At 42.2% G+C, this 19,245-nt stretch overlaps 1 protein-coding gene across 1 annotated transcript in view; it reads right to left on the minus strand.

Moving 5' to 3' along the window:
• The window catches only part of fat4 (FAT atypical cadherin 4), a 111,908-nt gene that overhangs the window by 50,570 nt on the left and 42,093 nt on the right, over nucleotides 1–19,245 (minus strand). Inside the window, exon 2 of the mRNA XM_086106102.1 lies at nucleotides 3,125–3,256. Within this exon, the coding sequence (XP_085962228.1) occupies nucleotides 3,125–3,256 (132 nt within the window). The remainder of the gene's footprint in view (nucleotides 1–3,124; nucleotides 3,257–19,245) is intronic.

Raw genomic sequence — 19,245 nt, forward strand, 5'->3', positions numbered from 1 at the left:
TATTGATGAAGCACAGCAGGATTTCTTGTATTGGCTGCGTTTAAACGTCTCAATCACAAAGCCTGACACAAATAGCAGAAAACGACACCCTCCGTCAATTCGAGTGTTACAGTGTGCCCCTTAGATGGCACAGCACTGTATTAAAATATTTCAACTTACAAATGAAAACAAAAGTTTGTTTTTTTTCCAGCTCTAAAAATGCTTCCCTCCGCATGGACATTGAGAGAAAAAAGAGAGAGTCAAAAGCGGGAGTCGTACTTAAAAAAGGCAGTGCCACATGAATTAATGATTGAAGTAGGGGAACACGTAAAAACGTTGTTCCACCCTTTGGTAATGGAGGATGGAGTAAAAAAAACAAACAGATCAGGTATTTATCATTTCACAGATTTTGTGTAATTATAACACAGTACAGTGCATTTTTTTACTGGCCCTGTTACATATCGACACACACATCTGTCTATCTAGCTATCTGTCTATCTAACTATCTAACTAAAGGACGGAAGTACATTTTGGGTTCTTGGTATGCAAGTCCCCTACAAATTAAGTGTTGATGTGGAACACAATGGAGTGTAACAGTATTTTAAAGTAATTGTGTCTAATTTCTTAAAACTGTGAAATGTAGGTACAGTACATCCGTGGGAATTACGCATTTCAGTGCTCTTTTCTTCGTCGGAAATGAGAAATTTCCGAGTCTTGGTTTGCGTGAAACCGAAGCCCCCTCCTGCACATCTGCAATGAAGTGGCATTTGCATCATCGTTGTGGCACACTCGCTTGGGCATCGAGTCAAGGAAAGCATTGAAAAGTATCAATGGACAAAGCAGCTGTTGGTCTTTCACGTCAGCTAAGAGAAGGCTTCAAAAGCTCCCAATAGGTGATGTTCATTCCAACACACAGTTGCTGGAAATGCCTCCTGGAGCACCTGCTCTTGCAATTTGTCCTCATTAAAAATGCACATGTGAAAATTTCCACAGGAGTAAAAAAAAAAAAAAAAAATCTAATAAAAAGTGTCAGTCAAATGAGGTGACAAAAGTTTTCAAAAGAGCTTTAACCTTTATTGGTCCAAGGGCTTAAACACTGATTCAAATTCAACCTTTCTGGGGTGAAAACAGGCCCAGCCAGACAGAATTTTATGACACTTTTCGGTCTGGGATATGATGTCTGCATTCAGCCTGTCAGCTGGTCAACAGCTTGGCCTCAAAGGGGGAATCTTCCGATCTGTTCCCAGTGTCAGTGTAACTTTGGTTTCCTGCACAAGGATGTGGGCAACGAATTTGGCTGGAGTCTAACTTTTACTTCTTAGCAACCTTTTTTTTTTTTTTTTTTGACAACACATCTCTAGTATGTGTACACTTTTTTTTCAATTCAGCTCTTAGTAAATGGGATTTTTAGCTCATGGGCCACAGCTCAGACTGCCATCCCCTTAAATCCGCATCAGGAAAATGTGAGCATAATTTCAATTCCATATGCCTTTTGAGATGAAAGGCCACATAATGTCCCTGAAATCCAGCATTCCAACCCAACTCTCAACCTGCCTTGGGCTCCTAGATTTACAGTTGATATATACAGGCTCAAAAAAACAAGAAAAAACAAAAAGCTTATAAGTGCCACTTTATAACTTTCCTCACACGCCGCGGGGGCGAGGCCAACAGCTGCATGTTGGGAGTCGTGTGGCCTCGTCATTTAAACTCGAGACCATTCTTGGTCTTTGTGATCTGAATGGCCCGGCTTTTGCCCCTGGATTTAACGTTCATTTTATGACAAAGCAGCTAACGATGGGAAACCTATCGCTCATTGAGAGGGAGGGTGGGAGGGGCTGTACTCGTGATCATCATTCAAAATCATTGAACTCAGACCAAAAGTTTGGTTCTGACGACTTCCCTTCTTGGGAGAAAACATCAGCTATAGAAAAAGTACGACTGAAGGATTCATGCTAAGCTAACGATGAGGCATCCAAAAAATTGTTATTAAAGGTGTTTAAGTCACAAAAAATAAAAAATAAATCAAACACCATGAATGGTTTTAAATTTGCTGTCAAAATGACATTCTTTCAGTATGGCTCATATCAATTGATTTTGTTTTATATTTATTTGATTCAGTTGTTTTAAAATGTCTTTTGTCAAATAAATGGATATAAGTAAGCAATCGTGAATTCATCTAGTGTTTTTTCAAAGGGTATTCCAGTGATGTAATGCATAGGGGGAAGGTGGGGGGGTGGATTAGCGGCAGGGCAGGACACTCTCCTTTGGGACCTCTCAGATAACGTTAAAAAAACATGCGAGACATTGGAACAATCTCCAAGTGCATATGTCGGCGCTGTGTCTGAGGGGATTATGCGCGAGTGGGTCAATGTGTTGGTATGCTCGAGCAAACGAGAGTCGGTAATCTGCCTCGGTCAGGTGCGACAAAGGTCAGAGGCTAATTTTAGCCGTGCCGAGCTAGCGTCTGTCACGGCCCGTAATCCCACTTTGTTGCTCAAGTGGCACGAGCGGGTCACGGTGGTGTGAAGAAGCCACTCATGTTGATACACGACACTGGATTTACACCGTGTGGTTTGAGTGACACAATTCTCATAGCGCTGACATTGAAACCTTTGGTTAACGAGCAAATAGCAGTGCAGATAGGACATATACAGTGCTTACCTTGCAACAGAGAAAAGTTGGAGAAAACTCCATTTCACATTTCATCACATTAAAACCACAAATGTAAACTAGTGCAATGAAAAGGTTTGAATCCACTTCTGGTGTTCCACTGAGAACAAGACTTATATCTGTACCACAGGCTTCCCTTACCAGAGAACCATGGTCGTTTAAGGTAGACATAATACACAGTTTTCGACACAGTTTAAAACTATTTTCAGGTGTCTGTGACGGATTTTCGTCAAAATACCTAAAGGATTTAAAAAAAAAAAAAAAGTCTGAACTTTTCACTGACTCAGGCAAGTGAGCCATTCAATTCACATACAAAGTCAAATGTCCATATTTCCTAATTCATGAGAGTCTCATTGTAAATCACAACGTTTCATAGGTAGCATCGTACGGCTATATATTGAAGCCATTCCAAATCCAAGTGCAAAACAGGTGCAAAAACACTGCGAGGCCTAACAGAAACTTGGGGAGCCGTTACCTTGTCTGCATCCGTGGCTGTTAGCTGCATTATCCTGAAACCGTCCCCCACGTTCTCCTCGATGGTTACGTCCAGGATGTCGTTGGGGAAAACAGGCGGGTTGTCATTGACGTCCTGCAGCGTGATCTCCACCTGCGGGGAGGGAAGGACCACCAAGGTTTCAGTTAAAGCCAAAATGGACCTGAAGAGATATGAGTGAACATACAGCACACTGTTTTTTTTTTTGTGCTTACTGAAAATAAATCCGTAGCTGTGGATCATTTGCGAACATTGCAATGTTTCCTTTGGGTACATAAAATTGACCATTGATATCACATGAATAGCAACGATTTCTGTCTCTGTAAGCGATATTAGAGCATGTACTATTCCTGATACAATACGCCGGTCGGCTTGTCTCAAAGTGGTGCTTAGGGAACCACAGCGAGGGTTCCAGGTCGACCTCACGCACCCCACAGGGCTGCATAGCAAACATGCATTACGCTATTAGCAAAGTAAAGACCTGCTTCACTTGCGCGTCCGAGAGAGAAAAGTAAACACACAGCACGGGCGACCGCAGACCCCCCGGCTGGATAAATTCCGGGCCATGTGCGGAGACTTGTTACGCTAATCGACATTTAATGCACGGTTTGCTCATTGTTTATAGAAATGATGCAATTCTGAGTAACGTACGCCTCATCTCATGCAAGACCGCACTCGGTAAACCCGCCATTGCAAATGCAGTACGTACATGGATATCTTTTTATTCTATGATGATACTATTCTTGGGTGCAGCTACGACTCACTTTGCTGCTACAAAACTATCCCTTTTCGGGACTGACAAAGGCTTATTCTGAGATCATGTTTTTAATTCCCAAATCATTTGATCAGCCGTTAGTCAAGCTTAGCAAATGTCTACGAACCGTCGGAGACGGCGAGTGAGACGTTTGCGGTTTCAGATCTTTCCCCGTCTGTTTGTGGCCGTATTACATTTCCACAACTCAAACTCCGATTCCCCCCGCAGCCTTGTCCACTAACCCCGATACGCATTTCAAAGTCAGTAAACACGCTTTTGAAACATAACCGACATTTTTGCTTGCAGTTTAATTGCCTCGTTGAATATGGAGGATAACGATAGCTAGGGAGGATTCTTTCATTACTGCGCCCCCTCCCAACCCTGCAAAAAATAAATAAAAATAAATACCAACATACATGTGTGAGCGGGAATGCAAATAGGAAATGGGGTGAACAGAGAGGCAGTCAAATGTCAACAATGGGTTTGGTTTTCATGAAGAGTTTCCTGCTGTATGCAACGAGCACACAATGAGTCTCAAGGACGTGGTTGCGCATACCCGCCTTTTGCCAACAATCGAGGGAAACATTCCCAACAGCTGCCACAATGTGCCGTTCGGGAAAGAGCACTGAAGATTACGCAGAAGTAAAAACTCAAGTTGAATTTTAGGAAGCACAGCAACCCAGATGGGAGCCCATCTGCTTCGCAGTTCCAAAATTCAGGGTTCAAACCTTCTGAGTTTGCATGCTATGCCTGCACTTTTTCCTGCCACATTGCCGACACGAGACTCGAAATCGTCCACTGGTGTGAATGTGTTTGTCTCTCGGTGCGCTGCAATATACTAGCGACCAGTCCATCGTATACCCCGCCCGTGTTGGGCCAAGGCTGCCGGGCATGTATAAGTGCTGTGAGAATTGAAGAAGAATGAGAGGCCTCTTGTCTCAGAAGTCGGCCAAACGTGCCGCAATGACAACGACTCACAACTTAACTCGAGCCGAGGGAACGGGGCGAAGTCAACAAACAATGAATATTCATTTTGAAACCCGGGTGCATGTGTGTGTGTCCCCTTGATGTGTAAATAATGCAAGGCCCACTTGTGAGGACGAACCTAATTAGGTTAGAAGTGCCCGTCTGGGAAATGATAAATTTTTTTCCAGACGTTCGCGTTACCCACGCCGTGCCCCGTGGGGGAACGGGGGAATATTTCAAAATCCTATTTGGGGGAGCAGTTGTTGATTCTGAGAGAGAGTAACGAGAAGAGGTAGAGTTTAGCTTGTAGAGGAGCAGAGCATCGGGCAGGTAAAAGCCACTGTTTACACGCTAAATGATTATGTTTCACGCAACCCCTTGTTTCAAATTGCATGGCGCCTCCAGACTTGTATTATTAATGCGCTAGTATGAATGATTCACGGCTCAAGTGGTCCTCTTACATGCTCCATTATGTGTTATTAGTTATTTCCCTTAAGGTGATACCGTTGGCATTTCGCACGCACAGAAATGGGAAGTGGAATGTCGTTTTTACAGTTTGTACAAATTTGGAAGCGCTTTTCACTGGAAAGAATAATGGAAAGATAACTGACGCCACTATAAAACTATATAGCCCAAATATTCACGGTCTTTAAAACCCATCTTTCTCACGGGCTCTTTAAATAAAAGTGAGTTAAGTAGTGTTCACTATTTTGAAAAAAATAATCATAAATCGCTTTTTTTTCCTGAAGAACCTATCACCAGCATTTGCTGAAAAAACTCATCTGTTGCTTTTGTGCTCTTTCTGCAATGCCGTAAGATACCTAAAAGTCAAGTCCAAATCGAATTAGTGTCAAAGAAGTCGGCTGAAGTCATACATCACAACGGAGAGACGAACATCTTTTCTAGTTTATTAGCCTGTGGTGTTATATGGAATTTCCGAGGGGGGGGGGGGGGGGTTGGCTTGCATGAGTCTTGCATGTTGATATACAAGGTGCACGAAGGATACATTTTTTTCTAAATGAAATTCCAAATCTGTTCGCCATTTTTTGCAGGGCAATGTTGGAAGATGAGTCTGAATTTATCTAAAAGTGTTTTGAAATCACAGTTTGTGACGTGATATATATGTATATATAGATAGATATATTGTTTGAACTACCTTTGTATTGAGATGAGCAATTGCAAACAATTCTAGGGGAGGGTCAATGACTCATGATCTTGGCACATCCAAACTGAAATGCACTTCACCCATCTCACTATTTTCTAAGTGTGAAAAGAAGATTACCACTGTAAAATGTCAAATCAATAAAAAAAAAAAAAAGTGGTCTGCCAACTTTAAATTTAATTTTCAATGAATTGAAGTCGGGCGGCCCGGTAGTCCAGTGGTTAGCACGTCGACTTCACAGTGCAGAGGTACCGGGTTCAATTCCAGCTCCGGCCTCCCTGTGTGGAGTTTGCATGTTCTCCCCGGGTGACCATTCCGCTTCGAGTTGCTTTAATTTTTCACGATGTTCGTTACCAGTCACCTTGTTGTGGTTTGCCTGTTTTATCTGGTCCTAACTCTTGATATTGAACTCCTTGAAAACAATATATGCCAATTTCCACCAGTCCTGGGAGCACCGGCCCTCCCTGTCCCAACTTTATTTTTCTTCGCTACAGTCTCCATTTTAGAAAGCGCACGGAAAGGGCCACGCAAAAGTCATGCAGCGAGGGGTTCACTCTGACACCTAACACAACTTTGAGAGCGGTGTGTTCGGCGAGGCAGGCATTTCCAAAAGCACTCGAGTGCATGGCCACAGGTCTGTGCCATCTTCTAGTGACATATAAAATAATTATTTTTACATTTGTATTTTCTACTGTGGTCAACAGTACTGACAAGCCACACATTATAAATTTTATACCAGAGGCTGCGGACCAGTAGAAATTTGAACACGGGCTACATTTGGCCCCCAGGCCGGACTTTGGGTTTACATAATAATGCCCCTTTCAGAGTTTCTCCACCCATGCCTTGGCAGCCAAGCAGGGGAAGATCCGCCATTTTCATGCACTGTCCTGTCAAAGCCAAAAGTGTTGCTATTCAGAGACTCATAATTTACATAGCGGCCCGGTCGTCCAGTGGTTAGCACGTCGACTTCACAGTACAGAGGTAACGGGTTCAATTCCAGCTCCGGCCTCCCTGTGTGGAGTTTGCATGTTCTCCCCGGGCCTGCGTGGGTTTTCTCCGGGTACTCCGGTTTCCTCCCACATTCCAAAAACATGCATGGCAGGCTGATTGAACACTCTAAATTCTCCCTAGGTGTGAATGTGAGCATGGATGGTTGTTCGTCTCTGTGTGCCCTGCGATTGGCTGGCTATCAATTCGGGGTGTCCCCCGCCTGCTGCCCGAAGACAGCTGGGATAGGCTCCAGCACCCCCGCGACCCGAGTGAGGATGGAGCGGTTTGGAAGATGAATGAATGAATTGAAGTCTCAGGAGTTTTGTGACTTGATCAATTATTTTTCCCCAAAACTCTTTGATCTTGAGGGTATTTCATTCAGATAATTTTGTCTACCAATGACATTTAAAGGTAAAAGAAATGGCCCGTTTTTGCTTACATTAGTATCCCAGACTAGTCTGACTTAATAAAGATTGAGATTGTTCTTGCTTTGACAGGTAGTTATCCCAGAAAGTCTGAAAAATAGAAATAATAATGTAATATAAGAGTGAGTTTTGACCTCTTCTACCGCAACAAATCAAAATTCCTTTTGGTTGCCATGTGTTGGGAGTTTCCAATGCTGACATTCGACATTCCGCCGAGCTTAAAACGACAGAACACGGAATATACCAAAATTAATGTTCCGTCTTACCACTGCCACGTGAGAGGAACGTTTCGGGAATCTTGGCTCTCGCTGGAGGCAAAAAAAAAAAAGAAAAAAAATGTCACTTGGAGTCATTTTCCTGCTCAAAGCTACAAAACGGTGAAGGTTTTCATATGATTCCCAGTTTGAAAGGGGCCCATTTTAAATATGGACAAAAATCCGATCTGCGTCTACTAAGTTCGCCATTGGAAAAGCAGGAGCTGTATTATTTGAAACATTCCACGTATTAAACCGCTGGCTTGTGATTCCACTGCAGGATTCACTTTAGCGACACGGATCTCCAAGTGACATGTTTAGAAATTCCAGTTCCTCAAAAACACACCTTTCAAGGAAAATCTTGATGGGAATAAAGCGGGGATGACTTCAGGATGATTAAACTTTTTGTAAGAAGCCGTTGACAAGTCGACGTCAAGACCCGAAGGAAGTTCTCATTACACTCTGCCCCTTCACACTGAAGGGCTGACTTTGTAAACAGCAATTTCCATTGGAGGAACCTCATCTTTCAAATGCACATTGAAATCCAAATATAACACTTCATCAAGTAGGAAACTGGGATTGGACGGTCTTAAATCTTCTCCTTCACCTGCTTCTGGGAATCCCACACATCCTGCTGTCTTATTTCATCACGCCGAACTTCCGACACTGTCAGACTCCCTTTCCATCAAAATTTTGAGGTTCGTGTCCATTGAGGACAACGGCTTTTTCTACTGCGGTCATGGAGTACAGGACCGCTTTTCTCAGATGCGATCGTATTTTCACTCATGGAGGCGGCACTTCTTTCCGCTTGTCAGTTTGGTTGCAGAGTGGTGCCAAACTCAAATGCCACGCCCGTCTCCCCGCCAATGTGCTGAGCTATATTGCCATGCCCCAAACAACCCTAAAGCTCTGCTCAGCACGCTGCTTTTACTTGCAAAATTATTTTGAAATTCAAAACAGCTCATTTTAATAGGCAGCTCACAAAACATGAATTTGGTTGTGTACTTTCACACTTTGGGTGGGCAGGCACTTCAGAGACCCGACTATTTGTCCACAAGCTATTAAAAAGTCAATTTTATGTTCCCTTTAAACAAACTAACAAAATACAAACCACCACAAAAAAATTATTACGCTCACTTTGGAAGTTCCTTTGAAACAGGACCAGTGTTTTTTTTAATCTGCTCCATTTCGAAGAAATGCAGATTCAAACAACTTCGGGTCCCTTAGTTTAAGAATCAAGCCGATTACGTCATTGAAAGAAAGCATTCAAGAAGACACATCAGAAAGCCTTCTCATATTTCAGTTACGTCTAATCTTTGCCACTGACTGCAAACCAGCACCCGTTTAAGAACCGCGCCCAGACATTATCAGCAAAGACTGCAAAAACGGATTCCCACAACTCCTTTACCAATCCATCAGACCTGCCGGGGTTTATAAACTGAATTTAGGTTGGAACTGCTCCTTCCTCAAAAAGTCCCTGCTGTCTGAAACAATATCTCATGCACTTTACTTTGGAAATGGACGACCGGTCGTCTTGACAAAGCCCAGGCCTCACGGCCACCTTCCGAAAGAACCTGCAGAGGGCCAATAGAAATTCAAGCGGTAGAGGGACTGCATTCAACATCCTTTACGTTATTTATCTGGTTAGTGATTGGCTCCAGAAAGGGGCAAACACCCTGGTAAGAGCGCCGTCTTGACAAATTGTCCAAGACAGGACAAAGGGATCTCTTCCATAAAGCGTCTTTGGCGCATTTAATCGCAAACCGGCTCGCTCTGTCAAACAAAAGCCTGCGGTGTAATTCATCTTCCGACCGCAGTCATCAGGGCTTCGGGCTAAAGTGCACAAGCTCTGGCGAGAAGGGGGGAATGTGAGCGGGCCGGAGATGGGGACTCGCACGCGGACGAAAAGCTGGACGCCAGCCAAACCTCAACTCAAGTCAGATATACGTTCGCGTTCCCCACAAGTCCCCCCAAACTTTTCAGCAGAAAAAAAAAACAGGAGAGTGACAAACGAAACAGGAGAGTCTGCACTGGATCACAAAGCACCTGAGCCTTATGTAACCAATGAGAAGGAAGAAGAGGGGTGGGCGATGTGTCCAAGGGAGTCCAGACAATGTCAGACAAGTGGTTCTAATCAAGGGGATCAGTGTCCTCTCGGCGGACCCCTTCACCACCTGTTAAAAGATTGTTTATCTACATCAAGACCCCCTCCGAGCCCACTGAAAACCCGTGCCAAGCTGAGCATTTTGAGATGGATCCATAATCCGACAAAACAAATCACCCACGAGGGTATGCAGCCCGCTATGTTGATTCATTGCGGTTCTGGATTCAGTTCCTGCTGGATTACATGCAGAAAAAAAAACTACCAGCGGTCCACAAGAAGTGGTCTGTGGCCCTGATCTGGACCCAGACACCTTTCTTTCCAGAAATTTATTTTTTAAATTATTACAGGTGCGGTGCGCAGCTCGTCTACAAATCATCTCAACAGGATGACAACTCACCCATTTTACAAACGTTTACTTATCCTGGTGAAAATGGATGTGATCAGGCCAATGAAGCTCGCGGGGGGGTGGGGGGGGGGCGCTCAGACACCCTTTTAACTGATCAACGCAACATTGTGTGGACATTTCAATCACAACTGGGCCCACGAAAAGAGTCTCAAGGACAAATGGCCATAACCAAACTGGGAGCTCGCTCTTTTACAATTTCTAAGATTTGAAGATGACAAAATAAGTGGAACTGAATTGCAAGGCGTGCTCGACTCCCAAGATTTTTCTTGATCTTTTACCTGAGCACCCTTGCAATACACTGCCACACAAGTCCTTTTCAATTATCGCAACCTTTGAGGGCGAAATGGAAAGTGCAATTAACCCAAAGTTGGAGTGGTGCTAATGAAGCAGGAGACGATTTAAAGCTCCTTGAAATTTGAGCGTGGTTCAAAAGCATCATTGAAATCACCAAAATGTACCACATTCCGTAGCTTTGCATTACAAGGTCAGACAGACGTGAAAACAAGCACTTTCTCCATCCTTGTGAGATGAAAGGCAACAACAAAAATAATTAGCCAATTTGCGCTTGAGTATGCTGTGGAGATGTTGCGGTTTTCTTCTGTCTTTGTTGTCTGATGTTAGCCATCATTTAGAGGGCAATACCGCTTCACTTTAGACACAATTACTTCCAGTTACATCTCATAAAAAGGAGAGAAAATGCCTTCAAAAGCTTTTGTCTACTCTTGGAGAACCACAAGACTGTTCTTTCAAACTTTGTATGACAAAACTTTTGTATTGACAAAATTTGTATGATAGATTTGGGTTTGTACAATGCATAAGTACGATTTGATAAAGCAGTGTTTCCCCACCCTTCAGTCGAGGCACATATTTTACATTACACGACACGTCACTCAAAAAGTGAAGCTCAAAAAGTCTCAAAAAATAAAAGACTAAACTTAATAATGTCTATTCCCCCCCAAAAAAAACCCAAGAGGGTTGAAGGCTGTGAACAGTTTTGGGATGACTTTGGAGTAAACTGATGGAAGGCTCAGTGGGCGATGCCTTGACATTGTCTGTTCTTTCACAAAAGACCAATAATCTGGAAAAGTTTGCAATGAGAAAAATCATAACCATCTTGTTCAAAACTATTTGCGTATTTTCCTCCTCACCAGGCCAAAGCCCTCTGTCATACAAAAGCATTGCTTTAGCCTGACCTTGTGGAGTCTCGGTGCCTAGAAACTATGTTGAAGTGAGTGAGGAGCTTCATGTTGTGCCTTTCTGCCATCTAGGGGCAACTCAAGGCAATTAAGAAACTTTTTAGCAGGGCGTCGATGACTCAAGTATTTTCTGTAATCACTGACAAACTGCAATGTCAGAATGCAGCACTCATCCTTCTCCTGATGTTTTTTTTTTGTTGTTGTTAAAAACGCCCTTTTTCTGTGAACCTACTTTCCACCTTTTGGGGTTTAAACTGCAGTGCAAAACCACTGAGCATATCTATAATGAAGTCAGAGAAAGACAAGACAAGGAAATGTTCAAATTGACTGCGAGGACAAAAAAATGCCCTCCGGCAAATGTCTTCCCATTGAATTTCCGCCTTTTTTTGTTCTGTCATCAATCAAAAGCGGTGCACCAATCACTCACCGCTCATTCATATGTGCGCGACAAATAAGCCAACCCGCCCCCCCACCTCCTTCAACTTCATGCATCCTTTTGTACGTACTTCCTTCACCGCGACAAGGACACCTGACAAGACTTTGCATACCCAGCCTAGGGCTTTGTCATGAAGATGGGACTTTTCGGATGGTCCATCCATCTTAATTAATGGGCCATTTGTATGCCCTTCAAGGCCGCATGGGAAGGAGCGTCGTGGCTAAGGACACGATCTCGGGCCTCCGAGACTTCATTAGAGGATTTAAAAAAAAAAAAAAAAAAAATTCAATGGACTCCCCATGTCGCCTACACATTTGATTATCTTCCAGTTTTCATTCCCAGTTTGCGTTTTAAGGGTCCAAAATGGAGCAAGCGCTTACTTGCTTTGTGCTCTACATTCCTTTGGGGTTCCACATAATTCGGGGCAGCCTCTCGAAGATTTACAGCCCATCTGTGACAGCGGCTACTGAAATGAGACGATTATGATTCCTGACTGAGATGTCAACTGTCAGGCTTGGCATCATCGCTTTAGAATTGAGGCTGGAAGGTGAAGTACATTGGAAAATGTTGAAAGTTTGCTAACATTTTTCATTTCACTCCCATCAGTGAGTGAATAAAACACCTAAAAAAACACACACACACAAAAAAGGAAAAAATGGTGTTGTGTGCTTCTTTCATGGGTATATTTAGAAGGGGTTTAAAAATTCAATTTAAATGTGTTACTAACGAGCCAAAGTTGTTTTTTTAAGCCTTAAGAACCTTTTTAATAAGCAAAGCTCAAGAAAAAAAATCTTTGCAAAGCCATTTTGCTAATCAATGACTTTCATGTGCAGCTTGGTGGATGGATGGCTTGTGGGGCTGACGATGAGAAGAAAGGAGCATCAGCGCGGATGCATATGTGGAACTGAGAGTCGCGGCTTGGAATTGAAGCGGATTTAAATGGGATAGGAGATGTGAGCCAATCTCTTTTTTTCGTCAATGGACGTGGTTGAAAAGGTCAATAATATTAAATATTGATGAATGCTCTGCTCAATTGCAGTCTTGATATGATTGACTTATTATGTAAGAAGGATTTTAAGGACTTTACTCAGCTCAGGAAAGAGCAGCATTTCTCAAATTCACATTTTTTTAAATGAAAAAAACGAAAAAAAGTGAAAAATCTTAAAGTCTTTGCTTTGATATACATCATCATATAAAAGTGATTTATATTTATGGTGCATGTTTCTAAACAGTTTATACTTAACAAATGAATTGCCGACTCATTAATAAGCCATGAATTTACCATTTATGAACCACCGAGCCGATGTTTTGAATGAGTTACTCATGACTTGTTGCTGTTTATCAGGTCGATAAATAAAGTTTTACTCAATAATCAACAATGTATAAACAACTCGTTAAGGCTGAGAAGAGCTAGATGGTTCAGAATTCAAGTTTGTGCATCTTACACAATAAACTATACACATGCATGTGCAGTGTTATTTTTGCACGGTGAAATCCACGATTTGAGCTTCAATCTGGTTGCCCGGCTGGGAAAACAGACGGTGAACACCTCCTCCTCAATAATTAAAACGGAGGCGCCCCGGTGAAGAGCACTTGAGCTCACAGTCCGACTGCAAACTGCTGAAATAAAGCACCTGCACATGGCCTCGGTGTACTAGGAGCAGTGGTATTGAAAACAAAAATAAAAAACATGCAGGCGGAAAAGAAAGTCAGCAGGAGTCAGGCTTTAGATTTTGCCGAACATTTTGCAAAGCGTTCATGCTCCGAGTGAGTCAACAAGAATAAGTGCTGGCGCTGCTGAGAGGGTCACAGGAGGACTGATTACTTCCTCAATGCGATGAATTTCCCATTCAAACAGGAAGTGGGAGCAGGAACACGACACAATGAGGCCTCGCTCTGACACTTGAAAGATAACCAGCTAGTCATGTTTGCGCTTTTAACACAGTTTCAAAGTCTGTCATGACTTGGCAGTATCGCTCACAGAAGTGCTCCGATACAACACCGCCAATACCATGTTACTAGCCTGACATTCAAAGTTTTTGCCCTCCTGAAGCGTACGGTGGGCACCTTAGCATACAGCAAATAGCTCTTCGAAAAGAGTCCATGTGGGCTTGCTTATTGTTTTGCTCATCGACATTCCCGGTTGAAGTTGAGTGGAATACTAAGATGGAAATAAAGAGAATTACATTATGTTTATTTCATAAAACGCTTCATTTACATTATGTTAGCTAAAAGCTAACATGTAATGTGAAACGCCACACAAGGGCTAGCAGAATTAGGATCGATGTGTTGGTATAAAAATTTTAATAAGTATTAATACAAATGGTGAAACAACACCAACAGACAGACAATATAACCCTGCTCAAATGGCAAGTATAACTGTGGAGATTTTGTATATATATATTTTTTTTAATCAGCAATGCAAGGACACTTTTCAAGATAGATTTTTTTTTTGGTGCTGATTCCAAATCGCCCTGTTTCTTTCTCTTGCACATCAGGATTTCAAAATACTACTACTACTAATAATAATAATAATAGTAAAAATAATAATAGCAATAATATACTGTATGTCATATGTTTAGTCATATTCATGAATTTTGGATTCAATTCAGCCCAGGTGGAACTGCACAGCTCAAGTCACAGCAATAAATTACAGAGCATAGTAAAGTCCGTCTAGTGCAAGCTTCATCCATCCATCCATTTTCTGAACCGCTTTATCCTCACAAGGGTCGCGGGCCGTGCTGGGGCCTATCCCAGCTGTCTTCGGGCAGTCGGCAGAGGACACCCTGAACCGGTTGCTTGTGCAAGCTTTATAGGTCAAATTTAAAAATAGAAAATGAAAATATGTCAAAAACCTGATGTACTAGAAAAAAAATGGCATTTTTGAAATCAGTGTCAAAAATACTTTGAATGACACATAGATCCCTCTCTAATTAAGGTTTGCTTTTGACCAGTGTATTCTTTCGACTCTTTGAAAAACAAAGTGTTATATGACTCCACTTTTGTGCACATATGCAGGAATAATTGTTACAGCTGTATTGATTGTCGGCGTTTTATGTTATGTGTTCTGTTGTATTACTGATATTTTATGTTAAATGTTCTCTAAAGCACTCTACTGTAGCTGCAGCTGTCTTGTATCGTATGAGCCACAAGTGTCTGCATACATGCCCTACACTGCCCCCTGGCAAACACAACAAAAAGCAGCACATATTACACCTGGGCAAGCGGAGGAAATGCTTCGGGGCAAAACTGTGTTATATTTGAGTGAAAATGATGCCATCTTCAGTCCAGTTTTGTGTTTTGTGGTTTTGGTCTGCAGGGAGCTGAAATGTTTTCTGATGGTTACAGCTGTACCTAATGGTTTGGCCAAATATCCATTTGCTATTTTTTTGGCTACGACAGTGGTCAAAGTGGACTGTCTTGAGCTTGAATTGCTCTTTTAATCGTTTTTCTCCAGCATGAACAATAATGAACTGTGATTTGTTTTCCGTCAAATTCTTGAATATCCACTAGGCCCCTCTTTTTTTTTTTTTGTAGTATTCTTAGGCAGAAGTGACAATAATGAAGAACAGAAGTTAGCAGCCCCGCCATCCCCACCCTGCTACCCTTTGGCGCCCCTTCATTTCCCTCTCCTGATCCATAAAATATTTCAGAGCCCCAGCAGAGGTCAGTGAACAAATGACGTCCTTGTGTTAAACCGGGTTTTCCACCCTCGGGTGTCCCACAATGCAAAACTTTTGACCTGATGGGCTGACCCTGCAACACTGGAGGGAGGAAAGCTTGAAGGTATTATGGCTGAGCTTGGAGACAGACACAAAGAAAGACTAAAAGAACAAAGGGAGGGAGGCAGGAAAGTGGGAAGTTTGAGAGTTGCCACCTGTCATTCACGGAAACCGCTGTGGAGGCTGAGTTAATCAGCTATCTCAAAATTGTTTAAGTTGGTATTCAGCGCTACTTTTTCTTTTGCAGACAGAGAGTTGGTATGGAAGTGCTTAGCAAATGAGTGATGTCAAGTGAAAACCTTGTCCGTCTAAATATTGTCAATTTCATCTTTTTTTTCCCATAAATCGATACGATCGGTCTGTCAGCACGTCGTCTGTTATCATTACATATGATTAGCCATTTCAAAGAGTTTAAACGACAACAACTGAATATATATATTTTTTGTACATCACTAAAATTAGTTAGGCTGGATACATTTGACTAAGCCCATTCCGTTAAAAAAAAAAAAAAAAATATATATATATATATATACTGTATATACAGTATATAGTTCCTCGTCTCACCCCCCCTCGGGTGGTGTCCGTCCCTCATTCAGCTCGGGTCCTCTACCAGAGGCCAGGAAGCTTGAGGGTTCTGCGCAGTATCCTTGCTGTTCCCAGCACTGCACATTTCTGGACTGAGATGTCCGATGTTGTTCCCGGGATCTGTTGCAACCACTCATCTAGTTTGGGGGTCACTGCCCCGAGTGCTCCGACCACCACAGGCACGACTGTCACCTTTACCTTCCAGGCTCTCTCCAGCTCCTCTCTGAGCCCTTGGTATTTCTCCAGTTTCTCGTGTTCCTTCTTTCTGATGTTTCCATCACTTGGGACCGCTACATCCACTACAACGGCTTTCCTCTGCCCTTTATCTATGATCACGATATCTGGTTGGTTCGCCATTACCATCTTGTCAGTCTGGATCTGGAAGTCCCACAGGATCTTCGCTCTGTCATTCTCCACCACCTTCGGAGGTGTTTCCCATTTTGACCTTGGGGTTTCCAGTCCATACTCCGCACAGATGTTTCGGTAGACTATGCCAGCCACCTGGTTATGGCGTTCCATGTAGGCTTTCCCTGCCGGCATCTTACACCCTGCAGTTATGTGTTGGATCGTCTCAGGTGCCTCTTTGCACAACCTACACCTTGGGTCTTGTATGGTGTGGTATATCTGGGCCTCAATGGCTCTGGTGCTCAGGGCCTGCTCCTGAGCAGCCATGATGAGTGCCTCTGTGCTGTCCTTCAGGCCAGCCCTATATATGTATATATATATACTGTATATACAGTATATATATCATTGTATACAGATTTATTTCTACCAATGACATCACTTAGCCAGCTCATCGTTTTGGGTATTCCATCACTCATGGCTTTAAGACCTCTGAAAAAGAGTTTGCTTGCTTGAGTGTAAGATTGATGTCAAATTACCGTAGTCAGTGTTCATTTAAACAGGTACAACATCCTCAGCTCAACTGAAAATGAAAGAATCCTCATTCAAGCTCTTTGTAATGCTGAATAGACTCTTGCATTTTGTTTTTTTTGAGTCATTTTGAAGATGAATTCTGTTTAAAATCAAACATTCCTGTTCAAAATGGTCAAGGATCAGGGGCAAAACTGAAAAATGAAAGAGTCTGCATTAAAACGCTTTGCAATACTGGATTATCATTATTGTATGACTATGATTATTATCAAATGACTGAAGGTGACTTCAGTCTGAAATTCCTCAACCTTGTTTAGAACAACCAAATGCAAGAGAAAGTCTGCTTTTGTTTCTGTCTTGTGTTTTGGTTTTTTTGGGGGGGGCGGCAATAAGTCATATTTTTGGTCAAAGGTGAATTCAGTTTTGACTTCCACATTTCTATTCAAAATGGTATAACATTGAGAGGACTCAATTGAAATCGTAAGAGTTTTCATTCAAGTTCATGTTGATGCTTACAAGCAAAATTGTGTTCATATTTACATCTAATGGCTGACCGTGAATTCAGTTTGAAATCATTCCCGTTCAAAATGGGAAAAGTATCTGATAAATCCGCTTTCATGCACCTAATTTTAATTCTTATGAATATGTTTGTTAAGCAGAGTAAAATATTTTTTTGTGTTTTTTTTTTTTTGCATCATACATTTTCATGCATCTAGCCTTGTTGTTTTCAAAAGGTTTTGCCCCCACCCCTCCAAAAAATGAAAATGTGTCCTAAAACCTCAGCTCTCATGGACAAAACATTAAAGTTCTCTGGTTTCTTTTACCTTTTTTGGGGGGAAGATAACACTCGTACTATTCAAACCAATTGCTCTGCATGATGTTTAATTGAACCCTGGGCTGTTAATCCAGGAAAGGAAAAAAAACCCAATAATCCAGATTAAGGTCAGACAGACGCAGAATGTGGTGGTCAAACACACCGCAACAGGCCTGGCGAACACTTTTTTCCCCCCCTAATTTTTCTCATAATCACGTGCCTGTGACTGTTTGTTTGTGTGGGAAACATCGGCTCTGATCCACAGGGGGAATTTTAACGAGTAAGGTAATGATTAGCAAACTGCCAAAAAACGCCATCCCATTCACAATCCGTACATAGGTTGCCGTGGTGACAATCCTGCCCGAGAGAAGATTTTGTCATTTACGTTCGGCATCAATGCAACAGCGGGACATTTTTGGGTGCGTCTCACTCCACCTGAATGCTGATAAAGTGCATAGAAAGACTGAATACGATGTTTCGAGTCCCCATACGCCGAAAGGGAAAACATAAGGAATACCCCAAAAAACACAAAAGCGTATAGGATGTGATGCATTTATTGCGTATGAAGCCAAGTTGTCGTATCCCCCTCACTTAAAGCATTTCCACATGAATAACTCGGGGTTTATTGTAGTTCAGCTCATAAATCACGCACGGGTTTGCGAGGGTTCCAACGAGAGGCGCTTTTTTGGTGTGGATTAGTCTCGCAAACAAACGGCATCAAAAGCTGTGGCGAATTCCTCTCACTATTAGCGCATACCAGAGGACTGCTAAGTATAAAGCTCAAGTATATAAGGAGGCGACTACAAAATACGCTCAAAAGACATATTCAGGGAACACACTAAAACACTTCATGATGCTCGATGTTTTTTTTAGGTGGTCATCCGTCACATGGCTGAAGGTGAATTTAGGTTTAAATTCCATATTTTTGTTCAAAATGGCAAAACTCAAAACAAATAGAAAAAAAAGTCTGCATTAAAATATTTTATAAAGGTGGTTGGTTGTGTTCTCTTTTTTTTTTCTTGCTGAAATTGCTCACTCCTGTTCAAAAAGCTATGACGTTGGACACCCTCAGCTAAAATCGAAAGAGTCTGCATTCAAGCACTTCCTGATGCTCAATGACCGGCCTCGTTTTCTTTATGACAGGTTTCATTTGTTTATGATAGATTTAAATAGAAATAGCCCACATTGAAGCATTTTGTAAATGCTGAATGGATTCCTTTTTGGGGTTTTTTTGTGGGTTTTTTTTTTTATTTAATGACAGGTGGTGTGAAGTCACATGGTTAAAGGTGAATTCTGTTTGAAATTGGTCATTCCGGTTTAAAACTGTAATCGAAAGTCAACATTAAAGAACTTCATGATGCTGAATGGTTTGGTCTCTCTCGTTTTTGTTTTTTTTACGACATGGTTGAGAGTGAA

This window comes from Hippocampus guttulatus, chromosome 2 (genome assembly GCF_054856545.1).
Source record: "Hippocampus guttulatus isolate MCC_2025c chromosome 2, RoL_Hgut_1.0, whole genome shotgun sequence".
NCBI classification, from domain to species: Eukaryota; Metazoa; Chordata; class Actinopteri; order Syngnathiformes; family Syngnathidae; genus Hippocampus; species Hippocampus guttulatus.